General features: G+C 32.9%; 1 protein-coding gene across 1 annotated transcript in view; it reads left to right on the top strand.

The window, feature by feature from the left end:
- The window catches only part of LOC105151371 (neurotrimin), an 88165-nt gene that overhangs the window by 48658 nt on the left and 20132 nt on the right, over positions 1-19375 (top strand). Inside the window, exon 3 of the mRNA XM_011065046.2 lies at positions 12625-12832. Coding sequence (XP_011063348.1) covers positions 12625-12832 — 208 coding nt within the window. The remainder of the gene's footprint in view (positions 1-12624; positions 12833-19375) is intronic.

Below are 19375 nucleotides of genomic sequence, written 5' to 3'. Positions count from 1 at the left end.
CGCGGTGTTAGTTTTTTCTACTCATACATCATTAAACTAGAATAGCGCCAAAGGAAACTTCGTATACGGCATGCACTCGTTTCAAAGAAAACATGCTGATTTACATGTGCGTATATTTCATTAGCTTTCGTGGCTCCTATAAAGGAAAATTTACATACCATCTTATTCATAATTCGTAAATTCATGTTAAATAATTTTTATTACTTATATATTTTTATTTCCGCTCGCGGAATGATAACTCCTTATATGACTGACATTATAATCTTCATGAGTTTTATATTCATGTTAAATCTTTTTAAAGTAATCTCTGTCATGCTACTTTCATGCTACTTCATTTTAAAACAATGTTTTAATAAATGAAATAAATAATGTACTCATAAAAGTCAGTAAATTTAAAATTTGCAAAAGTGCATTACGCAGTCATGATAAGTTTTATTCATGTTAGACATCTTTAAGATAGTCTCATATCATTATAGCCTCTTTCATGGTACTTTAAAATAATATTTAATAAATGAAATAAACAATGCACTCATCAAAATTGGCAAATTTAAAATTTACAAAAAGATGTAGTCAATATATTGCATTGTACTGTGAATATTGTATTAACAAAAAAAATGTCTCGCCTGCGCTGTCTCACTTAACTGGAATATTACTCGCAGAGTTTTTATTTCGACCGCAAAACCCGATCTGGTTCATAATTCTGAGTACAGTCGCCGCACTACAAAGGCGCAAAAAAAGTGTCAGTTACAACGAAATTCCATTAGCGTCAGTTTTCACCGCTTTTAAGTATTTCCTTTGAATTTCTCCTGTGCTAAACCGCTCGACTGCAGTGCTTGCACGGCGAGTTTACCTACGTTCAAAGCAAAACGGAATAAGAGCGGATATATTTTTATGTCTACCAGACTTTCCGCTACATAATGCAACGTCCCGCGCGCACACGATTACATATTATTAAACGCTTAACGCTCCATTCTAGAATCAAGACTCAGAAGACGCAGAAGAATGTCTGCGCGGACTTAGGCCAGGTTTACACTATGCTCTTAGTCCGCAATCTATACGATAGGTGTTCTTATTTAACTTACAAAGGATAAACAATTAACTAATAACAAGGACACCTATTGTATAGGCATGATGTAAACGTAGCCTTAGACTCAGTTCCACAACTCACAGTTAACCGAGGTTTGACTTGTTTCTCATCTCTTTCCAATACTAGAATTGAAAAGAGACAATGAATAAATTGAACCTCGGTTAAAAGTTAACCGTGAGTTGTGAAACTGGGCCTTAGACATTAATGCTTTCTTCTGACAAAGACAGACCACGCAATGTACCGGCGAATGCAAACTTAACTGATCATTTCTTCAGTAGTATGTCATGCAGCTTCCCTTTTCTGGTCAAAAGAGAAAATTAATGTGATCACCACGGAATGCGCGAATTTCTTGAATTTCTCAGCCAATCTTCGAAATGAATGTCGTTATACTAAAAAATATATTATTTTATTACATTACAAAATGAACGAAACAATAAAAAAATAAATTTGTAAACCAAATTTATTTTGCACAATAAAAAATGTTCTGTATTTATATTAAAAACGGTCTATGTAAGTTAAAATTTTGTGTTGAGTTTTGTGTTATTTAAATATTTCATATTAAATTAATACTCTTAGTGTTAAAATAACACAATTTATGAGTAAGTGAACAAGCACAATACGTAAAAAATATTTTTTAAAACGTAAATTTTAAGATAAATAAAATGTGTTAATTTAACATATTATAAATGTTAAATTTATTGAAATATGTTAATTAAATGTATTATGAATGTTAATTTTGATAAAGAAATGTGATTACTTACAAATTGTGTTAGTGTTACATTTTTTGTATTAATTTTTTACATAACATTTCTATTACTTTTTAATATATTCATCTTGTGTTAAATTATAGTACAAAAATTTGAGTGAATTGAGTTTGGAACACATGAAACATATTAAATTTAACATAAATTTTCCAATTGTGTGTCTCATATTGTTATAATATTAATAACAATTGTACAAATAAAATAGAAAATATGAAGAAAAAATAAAGAATAAAATCAGATTTTGCTTTATTAAAAAAAAATTCTCAATAATAAAAATATATTTTTCGAGGGAATTACGTAATTTGTAAATATTTCGTATTTCACATATTTGATATTGCTTTTTGCATACTTAATTTTATTAAATATCGCATCCATGCACGTACAAACACACATCTATATCGATGCTACAAAGATAATCAACTGTGTCTGACCCAGACCAAAACTACGATGTTCACTACTGCGTCAACGTCGAAGTTGAAATTGGAAAGCGTTTTACGACGATGGGGTCGGCAACATTGGTATGCGGCAAATATCCGGATTGACCGCGCAGTCTTCGGCGTATCAAAGCAATTGACGTTACACGAGCGGTTGCGCCGCGTGAATTACTAAGCGGATCTCACTAAGGATCTTGCCACGAGGTTGAATCTCGGTTAGGAATAAGGCAATGGACTGGAACAAGAGAGAGAGAGAGAGAGAGAGGAATATAGTGCGACTAAGGAAAAGGGAAGGTAGAATGGAAGGAGGAGAGAAAAGGAGAGAGAGAGCGGGAAATTCCTTGACGTTCAACGATTCAATCAACGCAGCACATTGTCGACGTCAGAGGTTGGAGGACGTCACCCTTCGGCGGATATTCTTGAGAGTCGAGATATGAAAAATGATGTCTGACGGAGAATGGGGAAAGCGAAGAAGAAGAAGATGGGGAAGAATACGCGTTCTAGGACTCTTTCTGCCGAGGGATGTTTGACAGATATCTTGACGCTAGCCTGCGAGCGTGTTGCGGTGTCTGTGAATTCATGTAAAGGGCGCATAAGCAGCGAGCGTGTATTAGCTTCGATACATCAGCTGGCGAGACAACCGAACGTTGCATGATGAAATTGATCCGATTTTATTTCAGCCAATCCTTTTTTTATTTATCAAAAGAAAGATTTTCCTCTCGTATCCTTTTCAAACAATCTCCGAAGAAATTCTTCATCTTGCCCCATGTCACGTAATGGTGACAAAAACCCAAGTTGATAAACGATACGCTAAATATTGAATAAGTACACTGATTAAAATGTAAAGTTACATTATACAGAGCATCTTATAAGATGTACTAAATAAAATTATTTTTAAGGATGGGATTTCATTTATACGTTTATATTGTACGACAAATGGTTGCAGGACAGAAAGATTCTCAGATCTCTTTTTCTTATAGCCAATCAACAGGTTTGAAAAAATTTGTGGTACGAAGAAAACACACAAATGAAATTCTTAAGGTTATTTCTTTTTTTTTTTAATGTCTCTGAGTAAAATTGTTTTATTTGGAGGACAACTATATGATTTACATAGTGGTCACTTGAATTTTTCGCAATTTTATATTGTCGATCGAAACTGTACAGCCACTCGTATTTTTCTAGTGAAAGGAAAACCTGGCAATCCGTGCGACACGGATAACATGTGTTCACAGTTTCTTTATGTACCGATTGTTTTTTTGTCGTTCGTGGCAGACCAGCTAGCTTTTAATCGATAAATACTAGCAGGTTGTTTTTTTTAATACAAGAGAACGAACGAACAGAAAACTGACAATTTTAGATACAGCATGTCCAATAGTATTTGCGATATAACGGCATTCTTAGTTGTTTTTATTCTGACAAATAACAAGCTATTCTTTAATTACGTGCCATATGTGATCTTTTCTTACAAAAAGACATAATTGGGTATACATATAAAAATATATGTTACGACAACTTATAACTTATCAGCTTTGAAAGTAACAAAAATACGCCATAGGCTATTACTGACCTACTTAACTTAACGGCCAACAATATCGGAAGTACATTTATTTTCGAAGCTGATAAGTTTCGATCGCTTTAGCGTAAAGTAATGCAATCTCCGATGAAAGGACTGTTTGTTTTGAATAATGAAGCAGTTTAGAATTTAGTACAAAACTACAAATTTGTTGTAAACAAGCAAGAGCTTTCGAGTTATAAGAGGGTAACTTAACCCTTAAATGCCACTGAGAGTCCAAAAGACCCCAAGGCTTTTTCAATCATATATATATCTTACAATCCCGCTGTAAATCGAACTTCTAGCTTCATCTACTGTTAGTTTAGATCCCCAACTACCAATTGAAAAGTTCGCGGCAAATAAGTCTCTGTATAGCAGCCGAGCAGGAATGACGCATTTCGAGGTGGGGTACAAAATACCCCAGTGTATCATTTACGTTGTGCAAAATGAAAATTGATTTTTTTATTCATGTTTTTGTGTAAATTTTATCAAGTAAATCGTTAAGTGTGTTTTTTCTTTCTGTAAAATTTCTCCATTCATTTCGCAAAATAAATATCTTTTTTAAAATATCCAGTGTCGGACTTAGCTTTATCTAAAAAAATACTACCTCAGAAGTACAACCCTAAACTTTTAGCGAAAAATATTAAAAATTAAAAAAACATATTTATTTGCTTAAAAACAGTAAGCTTCTTTAAAATTTTAACTAATTTTTTTTTAGTATATTTACACTAAAATTTCACCATAACTGCAATTACATCTTCTTTTAGAAGCTCTCTCTTTGAAGTGTATCCAAACAAATTTTCAAAGAAAAATATTGAAAACTCTGAAAATAGTATACACTTTTTCACGCTAGGATCCAATTAATCCCGTGTGGCATTTAAGGGTTAAATACTCAACTTAATATATGTAATATAATAATATAATATAATAATATGTGTAATATAATAATGAATATTTGATTCAAGGTGTCAATACTTTTAATAGATCGCGACATGTTAAATTAAATAGAGTCCACAAAGCGGAATAAATATAAAATCTATTTAAATATAGGAAATTTTTAATATATATACGTACGTGGGTGAGAATCAATAAGAAAGTCAGTAACCTTCATTTTTATCGCCTTGATTTATAAGGGCAGAAGGTTGCTTATTGACTGATCTATTATACTTTATAAATATATTAATATTTATTAATATATGTACACTTTATTACTCTAAAACTTTGTCAAATTCAGCTTCTAAATAGAACAAAGTTTATAAAATATAATGTAGATTTGTTTTGTTTATTTTTATAAACATTATATTTCTAGAGATTCTTTTTCTATATGTTTGTAATATTTAATTAAAAAGCAAGTAGACTGCACTAGAACTTTCTTTCTTGTTTTCGCCAAATACCAAACATGTATCTATTTCACTTTAAGTTTCAAAAATATACACTAGTTTAGCTACAAAAAACAGATCTAATAATTTGTAACAATTCCAAAAAATATGCGGCCGCACACGATTTTTGTGTCCTACTTAATCCTAAGAAGACATTCAACGGATTATACATGTGCCACTTATTACAACGATTGTTTTCGTAATCAGCACGGCTGTTGACAAGAGGTGCACATTACAGCTTATACGTAAGTGGGAGGCACTTCTTATTGCACATAACTAGGTTAATGATAATGCGCTGGACAAATAAAGTCGTAGAACGCGGGCTTTAGGAATTACGTATCTGTCCGTCCACAGGAACACAAACGACCGGGGATAGCGTTATCTGTATTTGACATTCGTTACGATGATTGCCTTTGTAATTAGCGCGTCCGTGGTTGACGAGCGATTACAATTAACCGAGCATTCCTTGTTTAGGCAAAACCGGTTCAATCGGCTCTTGTTGGGCTCATTAATACGATCGTGTGTTTTGTCGGTGGTTGGAGCGTTTGATGGTGATTGTAAAATGTCGAACCAAAGAGAGTACGGTAGAGATACAGTGATGGAAAGGTATGAGAAAGAGAGAAAGAGAGAGGAATGTACATCAGAGTGAAGCACTCCCAGAGGAAAATGTGCGGGGGTAAGCCGCAGTGAACAATAATTATGCCGATTGTACCAGTGGAGGCTAATTATCCGTCTGTACAACTTGCATTGAATTTACCGACTATTTCGTCCTCTGTCCACAGCAAACTTTGATGCTGCGGACAGATGCTTATCTTTGCATTTTTCTCTGATAATGCGATAGTATCAACTTGTAACCCAATATGATATATAGAATTAGATTCTTGTTGTTTGAACACCATGGCAACAGGTCCGTTTAACAATCATGTGTAAAATATATATTTCACAAAGATAAAATACCGTGGCTGTTTCATAGCGAGTTGTGTTTAAAATCCGGATCAGTCTACTGGATTTGTTTTTCCCTGCGCATATCGTAAACATCGTTTCTGAAGCAAATGCAATTTAATAAATGACATTTTAATTAAATTAAAACAATACCTTTCTGTTAAGCTATATTTTATTTTATGCAATAGAACTAAATTTTTCTATAGCAAAAATTCTTAGCAAATTGTCTATTTTTTTAATCTTCAATTTTAAGTAAATGATTAGTAATAACTTTCAAATTGCATTAACAAAAATCTGTTTAAAAATAAATAGACAATAAAATCTTTTTTATCGTTAATTTACATTGTTGAAATTTTATTTGTTAAACTTTATCATAATTACTAATAATTTCTATATATATATATTCAACATATCTGATAATATGAATCTGATAATATCTGATAATATGAATCTTGAAAACGATTGTATAATTTTATATTGTGCATATTATATTTTATAATTATTTTTTATTAAAATATAAGCATTTCTAGGGTAATTCATACATGCAACATAATTTTAAATGCAGTTAAGTACCAATATTACTGTAACATTCACGGAAAAATAAATTTTTAATTATAACACAAAGTAAAACAAAATGCTAATTCAATTTGTCCTTCGTGTGAATACGGTAATTATTAGCTTGGAAATTAACAAAATCCTTTTTAACAGAACAATGCTTATTCAATATAATAAAACATATTGAATGTAACATGAGCAGGTTTTATGTGTATTAAAAAATTTTCTTCATTAAATAAATTGAAAAAAATTAGAAAGTAGAACAAACACTGATTATAATATAAAAAAATGTTGAGTTTATCAATGTATTATTAGAAAAGTTAAAATCATATGTATGTATCTTAATTTATTTTTAAATGTAATCAGCAGCGAGTAAGTACTTTTGTTTCGTGAAAAATATAGGCAAGACAATAAAAAAATTTCGTCCCTATGAATTATGCGAGTTATATCCGCGCTTTAGTACGACGCGAACATTTTCCTCGTCACATACGTCACTTTTTTTTTTAATTTTCAGTACGATCGTATGTACACAGTGATCGAAGAGTGAATGACGTGCGTTAGATGTTTCAACCGCAAGCGTTATACAGGCGTGATTATTACCATATCATGGCCGTTCACTGGTAACCGCTGCCACGCTTAGAATTTTCCAATATTTATACACCAGAATATTCAACGTTTTCCAGCATGCTGCTAGAAAACTTGAATAACCAATACTTGTTTTGTTGCTGGGTTACGTTTAATATATTTGCCTTTAATAAACGCGAACACGCCCTCGCGCAAGCTGGCTGATTTTCGTTCAATGACGCTTTGTTTTGCGAATTAGCAACATGACATACATTGTCGTACATCGTGATATGACAAACAGTAAATCTTCCTCTCACGTTATGTACACAATAGTATATATCACTTGCTTCAAAAAGGAAGTAACTGAAATTTTTCATTTATTTATTTTATTTATTTCACATTGAAAAAAATAAAATGCTGTAATTACATTACCTGTAAATGATTGAAATTTGTTTTGCAGCGCGCGAGTAACATCCATGATCTACATTCAAATGTAAAAATTTTATTTGAATTCGTTGATTATAAAATTTAAATTCATTATCAAATTATTCCTCTTCTGACACTTTTCGATTACTAATCAACAAAATATTTTGAAGGTGCAAATAATGTGTAACAAAGTTTTTATTTTAAATGATAGTAAACACCGATTTAGTAATTTTCTTTAAATTTTAATTGCTTTATCAGATAAAGGTAGATATTATCTTTAACTGATTAACATCGTTAAATTAAGATAAAGCAATGCTCGGCTATTAAGCTACGTTGAAAATTTCATGCTATAGAGATCGTAGTCGAAGCAACGCGTCGAATGCAGTTCCCTCTCTTGGATAAGTTATTATATCGGAAAATCGCTTGGCCGTGCTCGTATCTTGTTAAAATATTTGAGCACCTTCGAGCTGCACAGACAGGTAAATACGAATCACTGTCTTTTCGTTTTTCTTCGTAAGCCATCGGTCGCCAGCTAGGAGTAATTACGCCGCTATGTAGGCACAGTACACACAGTGTTGGCAGAAAAAAAATACTATTTCTTATTCATATCGCGTACGACGTTGCGCACATCTAAAGACCATCTCTTTAAATATAACGATATTCAAGCGATGTGTCGTATATAAAAGGTGCTCGTATACAATTCGTAATGTAGTTTTAATTTCTAACTGTATTCCAGATATATATATATATGTGTGTGTGTGTGTGTGTGTGTGTGTGCGTGTAACATTACGAATTGCATATTTACGTTGCCTCTTTTTGTCACATTTGTATTCCTTCTAAATATTTTACAAACTCTAATCGCAATAATAGTGCTGGTAAGTAAAATTAACTTATATATTTGGAAAGCGTAATTTTAAATTATGTCCGCTTAAAGCAAGCGGAATATTTTTGAGATATGTACTAGCTGTAGCTTTATGCTGCAGGGTATTAGTGCATGTGAATACGTGTATATACATGTGTAATCTAATTATTTAAAAGCACTCGTGGTAACGCGGACACGATTCTGTGTCATCCAATTAGTTAAATAAATAGAATTACGTCAATTAGTGCCGTCACTAGAAGCGGTACTTGGCAATAATTAAGAGTACCGATAAATCTTGTTAACCCGATACAGGATGCTTCAGAATTGTAAGGATATCATGTGAAAAATACTCACTCTAAAAGTTATCAGAACGTATATCGAGATCTCGGCATTACCGTCGCTTCGGCGTATTCATCGCACGACGTTCTCCATCGTCACTTACTTCCGGCGACGATTGCGCGAGCGCAAGCGAACGGAAGAGAAATCGAAGAAGAAAGAATGAGCGATCGTCCGAGGGCTAGGACATGGTACACCTTCGAGGCAAACTTACCCGAGTCATTTTTCACCGCAAGTTCGAGTCGCGAAAGCGGCCGTACCTCTCGGGAAGATATTTCGCGAAATTAAAGAACTATCCGCTCAGATATACCTTCCGTACTTACCGCAACTAAAAGAGATGAGGCGAGAGAGGAACGATGCAACGAGTGGTTGCCGAGAGAAATAGAAAGGCTAGGGTGCTAAGGAAAGAGTCCGAATAAAAAAGAGTAGGTATACATAGGTATCGTCTCGTGCAACCGACTGACGTAAACGAAAATAAAGAGTTGCCGCCGAGTTCTGATTTCCTCTCGCCGCTTTCAACTGGCAAACTGGTTGGTCATGGCACGTCCAAGGCAGGAAACACAACACAGTGGCCGAAATAAAAAGAAAAAAAAAGAAGTGGATGCGGAAGCGTTCCGCTGTTGGTGGTCGAGGTTGCGAGGAAAAGGAGAATGGAAGGAAGAAGAGAATTCCGTGGCGTTTATTCAGACGCGCTCGAGACGTACCAGGGAGAGATTACATTGCGACAAGCACAATTATATCGTTACCGCGAAACGGATCGTTTGTAAAAGCGAAACGTGCCGTTCCGCTCCGCGCTGCACCACGGCACGTTCGCGGCGGTTGCATTTCGGTCGTATACGAGCTTGAGTAATTGCAGCCGACGGCGGCTCACGGGCGGGAGGATCATGCGCTTCCATTACGCGCGCTCATAGACCTCATCATGCGTACGTAATAGGCGTATATGCACCGATACCACCGGAGAGAGAAGGAAAAAGAAAACGGAGTGTATTATATACATATGTATATATATGTATATATATATATATATATATATATATATATATATGCATATAGGCGCGCGCGCGCACGGTCACCCTGCACTCGTCTCTTTTATCAACCTCGAGAGCTCTTCCACCCCCGTCTTGAGCACACAATTTACAACCTCTCTGCCCTCCTGTCCCTTCGCCGTCCGCGCTTCACCGCCGCTTTCTTCACTGCTCGCTCTGGTGCACCCCGGCACCTTCTTTTCCGGGTTTCTTTCTCGACGGACGTTCAACCACCGCTTTTCCGCTTTCGTCCTTGTCCTCGTCCTCGCTCTCGCCTTCGTTCTCTCGCAAAACGTTTCTCCCTTTTACCCGTTCGTTGTTCTTCGTGACTAGAGCGCCTATGCCTGTCCAGTGCACACGCGTCACGCGGCGAAAATGCGTTATACGCGACACATTGCCTACGGGCCGCGTGGATGCTGTAAAGAAACGGATGTTGCGTGCTTTAAAACAGCGCAGAGTTTATTACGACTTTGGCGTAACAATGAATTCTTTTTTTTCCGTTTTTTGTCCTTCTGACTTTCTTTCATTGTACTTCTCTCTTTCTCTTCTTGTTCTTCTCCCCATCTCTCTCTCTCTCTCTCTCTCTCTCTCTCTCTCTCTCTCTCTTTCTGTTTCTATCCTCACTCTCTTTATGTTACGAGTGTAGTTGGTATAAAGCTTCGAGTACATTGTCGGTAGCACTCGGGCGATGAGACGTGTTGACAGCTTCCGCAATGAGGATGGGAAAGACGATGGTTGAGGATGGTCGGGAACAGGGAAGAAGGGATGTGGCTCACACGAAAAGCGGAAGACTCGCAACGGATATCCATAAGTAAAACCGCATGCGACATCGTCCTAGAAAGATTTATCTTTTTTTTTTTCTTACAAAGAGTAAGAATACTATTTACTTTTTTAGTGAGAGATGGCTAGATTGTGATGCAATCTACAAAGTGATAGACGTGTTTCATAATGCATTTGCTATTTCGCGAATATTGGATCAGATAAAAGGATTGTGTGCGCTTTTGTAGAAAATGGTACACGACATATGAAGCGGTAACTAGGTCGCACACATTATTATTATCGTGGATTTGGCATTTCAGCTTTATATCTTGATACTTAACATCTTCTTTCGGCGAAGAATTTAACACATTGTTTCAATTATGAAATCCCAATTCGGATAATATGGCTATAATTCTATTTATGTTTAGACGTTTCTTTATTATTATTTGTTAATATTGAAATTCGAGTTGTACGTTTATAAAATAATATTAGGTGTTGGAATTAATTCGTAGCGTTTTTAATGAAAGAATGTTATTTATTTCACATGAGCATTAAAAAATACATTAATGAAAGTACTTCCCATCACTTGTAAAACGCTACGAATTAATTCCAACACCTAATATATAATATAACATGTAAAAAAGATAAAATTAAATATAAAATGGTATAAAACTACGTTATAATAACATAACTTAATAAAATAAATATTACAAATTAGAAAATTGTATTTACAATTTCCTTAATAAAAATAAAAGTTTTTAATAATTAATATGTTTTTTATTCTTCTTTATCAATATATATGTACCTATATAATAAATCATATATTAGGTGTTGGAATTAATTCGTAGCGTTTTACAAGTGATAGGAAGTACTTTCATTAATGTATTTTTTAATGCTCATGTGAAATAAATAACATTCTTTCATTAAAAACGCTACGAATTAATTCCAACACCTAATAATAAATGAATTCTTGTTTTATGAAAAAAAAAGTTATAAGGGTAACAGTTATAAATTTAAATAAAGTTTAAGTATTGACTTTTCAAAACTATTACTTGATAAAAATTATATAATAATAAGAAAAATATGTTTTGAGTCAGTCCTTTTTTGCAACTGCTAATTATTGAGGTTAACGGAATTAATTGAAATTTTTTTCTCTAAATGCTTTCTTTTTTTTCATTTCTTATCGAATGAAACTTGTAATGTAAATCCGTTTTGCAACATGATATGATATATTATTAACTCTGCTAACGCAGCCTGCAACAAGCTAAAGTACCCACTAGCGTCTGTTATCACTCCGAATATGATAGTGCTGCGGAAAAGCTGGATACGAAATGTGCATCTCGAAAATTTAATTCCATCCATATATTCTCGAAATGCATGTCTCAAAACGCTTAGCAAACATATGATCATTTTTATTTTTAATTGAAGAAATCACTTCGTTAAATGACATTTTCTTAATTACTCTAGATAAGAATTAATAAAGCGCAATTTAAAATAATGATCGTAATTAAAACTGTTATATTCAAAATGTGAAAGAAATATTCCCGGAGTAAAAATATTTTTAGATGTTTAAAAACGATTTAAAAAAATGTTAGTGTACAAATCGCTGATTGCCGGTAGAAGTCAATTAAAATGAAAATTCTATTATTGTAAAATAACATTCCTACTTTCGTATTTTTTTCTATATTTTCCTTGTTTTACGTTAATTTATCTGTCAACATGAATTAATTTATCTATTTTATCTAATACATATCTTCCATCACGTCGCATTTTTAGCATTTATTATAATTAAATTAAAATTCTCTTCATGTTACTGCCTAAAAACTCGGTATATAAATAAAACGCAGGCATTTAGACTGGCATAACGCATACAACGCTGCATACGATGTTTTATTTGAATGGCTTATTCAATTGACCTATCGTTGATTTTGTGTTACAGGTAGCGTGGCTACGAGTCGATACGCAGACGATTCTCACGATAGCGACTCACGTTATTACGAAGAATCATAGGATCGCTGTGACACATAGTGGCCATCGTGCGTGGTCTCTTCATATAAGAGAAACGCGCAAGACCGACAGCGGTTGGTACATGTGCCAGGTGAATACTGACCCGATGTCCAGCATCACTGGATTTCTCGAAGTCGTTGGTAAAGATCCAGATCTCTTCTACTTTTCCTTTAAAAATTGTCTTTTTGCTATATTATGTTTATCATTTAAAAATAAGCATTATTTTGATCAATGAATTAACAGAAGGATAATTATAAACAAAAGAATAATCAATGTCATATAAAATTTACATATATAATCCAAGAGAAAACAATAACTGTAAATGCATTAAATATATTAATATATTAATATATTAAACATATTTAAATACACTAAATTGTAATGTTATAAATATGTACCATAAAATATTACCATATATTAAATTATTTTTACTTTTTATTTGCCGATAAATATAATATCTCCTCTAAAGTTAAAATCAATAATTAATAAAAAAAATATTTTTACTGTATAATTAATATAATATTTTACAAAATTATTGAATATTTTATAAAATTATTTAATATTTTACGAAATATAATTACTCGTAATAATAATGTATATTACTCGTATAATAATGTATTGCACTTGCGAGAGAAATAAGGAAAGAACGCAAAATTATAGAGAGTAAACTAATCTACCGCGATATAAAAAACTTTATACATTGTGATACCACAATAAAATTATATTTAAAAAGTTATTAATTGAAGTTATTTATTGAATACTAATATAAGGAAATATTAATTATTCAATAATATTTAATATTAAATTAGAGAATAATATTAAATTAAAGCTATTAGTAAGATGTTAGAAGGAGAAAGAGATAGAACAAGAAAAAACGAAAGAGATTTTCTAAAAACACGCATATATACTGATAAATAATACATTATCAGAGTAGACATATAAATCTGCTGCGTACGTAAAAATTATATAAATTAAATTAAATTACGTAACATTAATTTTTATTTACGTTGCTAAACCCAAATATTTTATTGTCCTATTAAACAAATGACAAATCACAATTATTGCAAGTCGAGCAGAACATTTTCATATACGTCGCCCAGAATATCGTGTGTCACATACACTGAATGAATATAATACCATGCGTAGCTTCATTATGGTCTGTTTGAAAAATTACAAATAATTTCCACTCTACACTCAATATAGATTAACACATCACACCTGACATATCTGGCAAATGTAACTCGTACAATCTCAGTGATGAGTGGCAGTGAGATGCGACGCTTTGAATGTACGAACTTTGCAGGTCCATTAAATTTTATCTCATATGAAATTTATTGCTAAAATTTCCATCACTTATTTATAATTATTCAAACGCATTATTTCGATTAATAAAAAAACGTTACTCAAATACTCGTTGCATATTTTATTTCAGGTTACTATTTTTATTTTTATATTCCTTTTATTCATATTTGATGAAATTTTTCTATTTTGTAATCTTGATCATTAACTTTAAAATGATTATAAAAGACACATCAGCAAAATATTACTTAAAGAAAATGCGAATCCCAAATTCATTATTTTTATATACTTATTTTTTTATTGTATATAACGACAATTATCTATTTTCATGTCATTATAGAAATGTATAGTTTTAAGCTATACTTATTTGAATAATTACATTTACATTTGCATCAACGTTAGATTATACATTTTTGATTATTTAATAACAGTATAAATATGTGCAAGTCTTTTTTAAATAATCATTAACTGATATGTGTGTAGCTTAAAATAATAAGACTGCCATATATTACGCACACATAATTTAAAACCGACATTAAACTTATTGCATGCAATTTTCAGTTTTCATAACGCCTAAAAGGCGGAAAATTGAGTAGGGAATGAGAATCTCGGAATGATTTAAGGACCGCTGCCGACAAATATTTGCGAGCAAATCGTACGTTCGAGATTGCTCGTGAATTTGTAACCCGCGCCATCCAGAAAGTCCGGGATCCTTGACTAGTCCTTGCGAAACTCGACTAAGCACAGGCAGATTCAGCGTTTTCCATGTATACGTAACTCGCGATTGTCCCGCGGAACACGTCCTTTGCTGGCAGGGCGCATCCTTCTTCCCGTGACTATGCATCAACTGATCCTTCCTCGGAACTTTCTTGGCACTTGGTACCACCGTCCCTGTTACCGCCAACTTGTCAAACTTCGCCAACTACGGTCGTCTTAGCGGACATCGTAGTACCTCTAGAGAAAGCCGTGATTGCTACTACAAGACACCGATATTCAATCCTTGATTATTTGTTTCGCGGCTTCCCAGGAAACACATGTACAACATATAATAACGTCCGCAAAATTCATCTATACTTTAATTAATCCATTTTTTTATAAAAAAAGGAACATATTATTGTGAATTTCGTTACATTATTCTTGTAGCAACTTTTTATTTTTGTTTTAACTTACAATTAGTTAATAATCATAGCATTTCTCTTTTTGATAAAATATTTTTTGATGAAATGTTGACTAATTATTGACCATTAAATAATTGTTATGTAAAGTATTATTTGTTAACAAAATAATAAAATTATTATTGTTTTATTTAGTAAATTAAGATTATTTTTAGAAAATAGTTTCTCTTTTAAAATTTTTCAAAATTTGTTCATTATATATACGCTTGACAGTTGACTTGTTATCTTTAATAGATTGGGCACAACCGGCTTATCTCTTATTTTTCAAATTAATGAAAGTATCTACCCTGCTATTAATTATCGGTTAGCTTGACGAAGGTCTGACACAATTCTTGACTTTTAGAGATTATTGATCGGCTCTATCGCGCTCCGGCGCAATAGCATTCGAGAGATGAATATCGGACTGCCGGAAATTACCAAATAAATGCTGGCATTCTATACTCTTGCGGAAAGCTAATGCATCTCCATAAATACCTCAGCTAAGCTTACTGATTTATATCTCTTAACAAGCCCGTAGATAGTATCCCATTGATACATGGCAAAGCTCACGTTAACTAGAAGTTAAGTAAGACGAGCGAACATTCATGAACGGATGTACAGCTAAATATCTATTTTGAAGAAAAAAACTTTAATTCGTCTAAAGGAAACTTCCGTGATAAAAATTAATAGGACGATGTAATAAAAGTTCTTGAATTAAGAAAATTAATTTAGTGGACGTTGCTGAAATCAATTTTAATATCGATCGCAGTTTATCTGGGACATCTCTTTGTACACGCATATACACATACAAACCTAAGTTTAATATTTTTATATATTAATAAGTATAAAACAGAATTATGATTGAATACAAATTTTATATTAAAAAATCTTTTTAAATAAATATTTTATAAAAAAAATTTTAATTTAAAAAATTCAATTGCGCCTTGTGGACAGTATATTAAAATATTTATATTATTTTGCACTAGTATAAATATTCTATATCGATTGCGGTCTACCTTGGTTAGCTCTCCATTCACATACGCGCGTGTGCTTGATATTTTTTCTACGATAGTCAATTTAAAACAACGTTGCGTTGAATTTTGCAATGAAATCTGAAATAACGTTTTGTCGGACGAGAAAGTAGCTGAACAGATTAAAGATTTCACACCTCAGCAAACCTTTTCGGACTTGCCAAGATAGAGATGCCTCCTCGTGCTACTAGCCTCGGCCTTTCGCGATCGGCTGGATTTGTGGCGGCGGGATGCAAATATATGTAAAGTACGTACCCCCGCGCCGAAACCTTCGAGGGCGATTGTACTCTTGGCGGGCTATTAGACACCTTCCCGGCAACTCGTGCTCCTCGTTCTAATAACCGGTCGGCCTCCTCATGCCGCAAACCACCCAGCCACCGTTGAACCTGTATAAGCGTATAGTTTAACTTCACCGCAACCCCTCGTTAAGATTCTTCTTTATCGGTCTGTCCTATCGTCGACTATACCGCCAAAACTAAGAGAGAAAAGAAAAGAGTCGGCTATTCTGCTTTATCTTGCTTCATCGGATGATATGCGAACATTGCGTTCTTCGGTAGTTTGCATCGCTCCAACAGGAAAACGAAACTGGCAAAATAACGCAAAATTATTATGATATAAATGAGTGTTAAGGAACGTAATCAATATATTAAACATATTAATTAATTTTGCATCTTTCTTTTTGTTAATTTGTAAAACAAAACCTTTGATGTAGTTTTGAAATAAGCTTTGCAATAATTGGTATATAATAATGAATTATTGGCTTTTGTCTAATAATAACCGCTTTGATTAAACGTGAAATAAAGGTGAAATCAAATACAGAAATTAGTTGTTTGTTTCCTTCTCTTGTATTATCGAGCCGTCAATCATGGTTTGCTTTAATTTGCATTTAGAAAGAAATAAGATGCAGGTATAAAAATTATATTTGTACGTATTTATTACTCTATTGTACATTCCTAAAATTATGGTATAATCCTTGAGACATTTTATTATATCATCAGCATGTCGTAACTTTAAATTATAAATATTCTGACTCAATTTCCGAATTATTCGCGTTTTGAAATTAGTTTTCTATTTTTTTTATTTTTTTTACCTTAATCTTTTTTATAGCTTTCTAATATTTCTTTCTTATATTTATATCTTTCTGATATTCGTTCTTATAAGGATTTGTCTCTTCTAATTTCAATACGGAGGATATGGAAAGCTTGATACGGTTGCATTATTCGTTGAAACAGTGATATTATTATTTAGACGATGTGTGAATGCAAAACTTGTTGTAAAAAAATTTTATGAAAATTTTTTTTCAATTTTTTAACGAATTATCATAAAGGGAAATAAAACTCGTAAACTATTAAAAAAATTTAACTAAGAGAAAGTAACTACTCGATAACGGTAATAATAATAATTCTCCTTATGCCGGAATATAAATTCACACAAGCATGTAAATTGTAGCAAATATCGTTTGTTTGTACATTTTTGCGATAATCAGCTTTGGATAATCAAACTTGTTGAGAGAGTTCAATTTCCAAATTTTTTTTTTAAATATAAAAATAGCAAAATGCTGAAATATGGAAATAGCAAATATTGCATATAGATTCGTAGCGCGGTTCAAAATATTGACTTGCAGAAATTTTATCATTCAGTTTATTTTTTATTTTGCACAAATTCGATTATTGAATGCGTATTGCAATTGCCGTGCGGGTCTTCGTTATATTGTATATAACAATGATATTTTTCTTATTAATTTTATAATTTTTATTTATTTTTTAAATTTATAATGGTTTATGAATATTAATACGAGCGTCATAATCTTTGCTTCTTTGATTTATATGTGTATTTAGAGTACCATATAATATAAAATTGAGCTTATATTGCAACCAACCAAATTTATTGTTTATTGTAGTGAAATTACTAGTTTGGTCAACTTGCTTTAGCATGATATTACATGTACTAACTTATATGACCAATTACTTGATTGTATATTATCGCAATGTGAGTATACGTGATTGTGTAAAATATATATTGGTGAGTGCAACACAAATATATAGCTATTTAATACGTATTTAATTCAGAGTGAGAAAGAGAGAGAGAGAGAGAGAGAGAGAGAGAGAGAGAGAGAGAAAGAGAGAGAGAGATTGGACTTAAATGCATACTGCAGTTATATAGAAAAAAAGCCAATTTATTTTGTCATTAAAAGATAATAAAATCTACTTTTTTCTTTCTTTTCTCTTAATTTGCATTTATTTATATTGATCAAAAAATTTCAAATTTTGTTACAATTAATTTTTAAAACATGTGATAAAATTATTAAGATGGATTTTAATTAATTGCGCTGCTATAATCGATATTTGCAACATATATCTTTACAGTTATCTAAATAAATTATTATAATTTATAAAACAAATTTTCCGAATTTTACGTAAAACGTTATAACGTTTTGAGGAAGGATATCGATTGTGCTATTATGTAATGTTAATAGCGATAGAAATAAAAGATATAATATTGCATTACTCGAAATTATCTCAAATGGCAAAGGGTTGATAGTTCTTGCTGTACCTTTGCGTAACTCGATCATCGAAGATCGGCGCGTACGCATCAATTTAGTGTCACGTTGGTTTAAACGCTGGCTCGCTTTTGACCGATCGAACTTTTCAAACGTTATCGGACCGTCGCAAAATATAGCGGCCATTCAAAAGGACACTCGAAGATACCGGCGGTATGAAACGCGGTTGTGTACAATCCACGTGAATAAAACGCGATCCCGTGAGGGCAAACAAAAACAACGGCGCGCGTCGGTGCGCGGGCACGCGTGAAATAATAAATTCGACCCAATTGTTTTCCCGTATCAATAAATATACTATCTGCGGATACGGCGCTTTTTTTCGCCCCGTTTGCGCCCGACGCAGTCGGGGCAAAGCGCGAAATGAATTGCGCACCGGACCCGGTGATATCTCTGTGACCTGTGACGGCGGCGGGCGTAGCGATGCCGGCATGGAATTGCTTTTTGCTCGATGGCCGATGCCCGCTTAATTCTTTGGAAGAATTCGTTGCTGTACGGTTGCCCTCGGTATTTGACTGTTCTGCCGTGATCCTACTATGTCGTCAGAGAACATCATTTTGACTTTCTCTTTGTTTGAACCACACAAACATTTATTGCAGAAATACTTTGTACTGCAGATGCTGCTTTAACTGTAGTCTTGTG

Source organism: Acromyrmex echinatior, chromosome 10, assembly GCF_024713525.1.
Source record: "Acromyrmex echinatior isolate Ae372 chromosome 10, ASM2471352v2, whole genome shotgun sequence".
In the NCBI taxonomy this organism is placed as follows: Eukaryota; Metazoa; Arthropoda; class Insecta; order Hymenoptera; family Formicidae; genus Acromyrmex; species Acromyrmex echinatior.
This window is presented reverse-complemented; position numbering and strand designations above follow the sequence as displayed.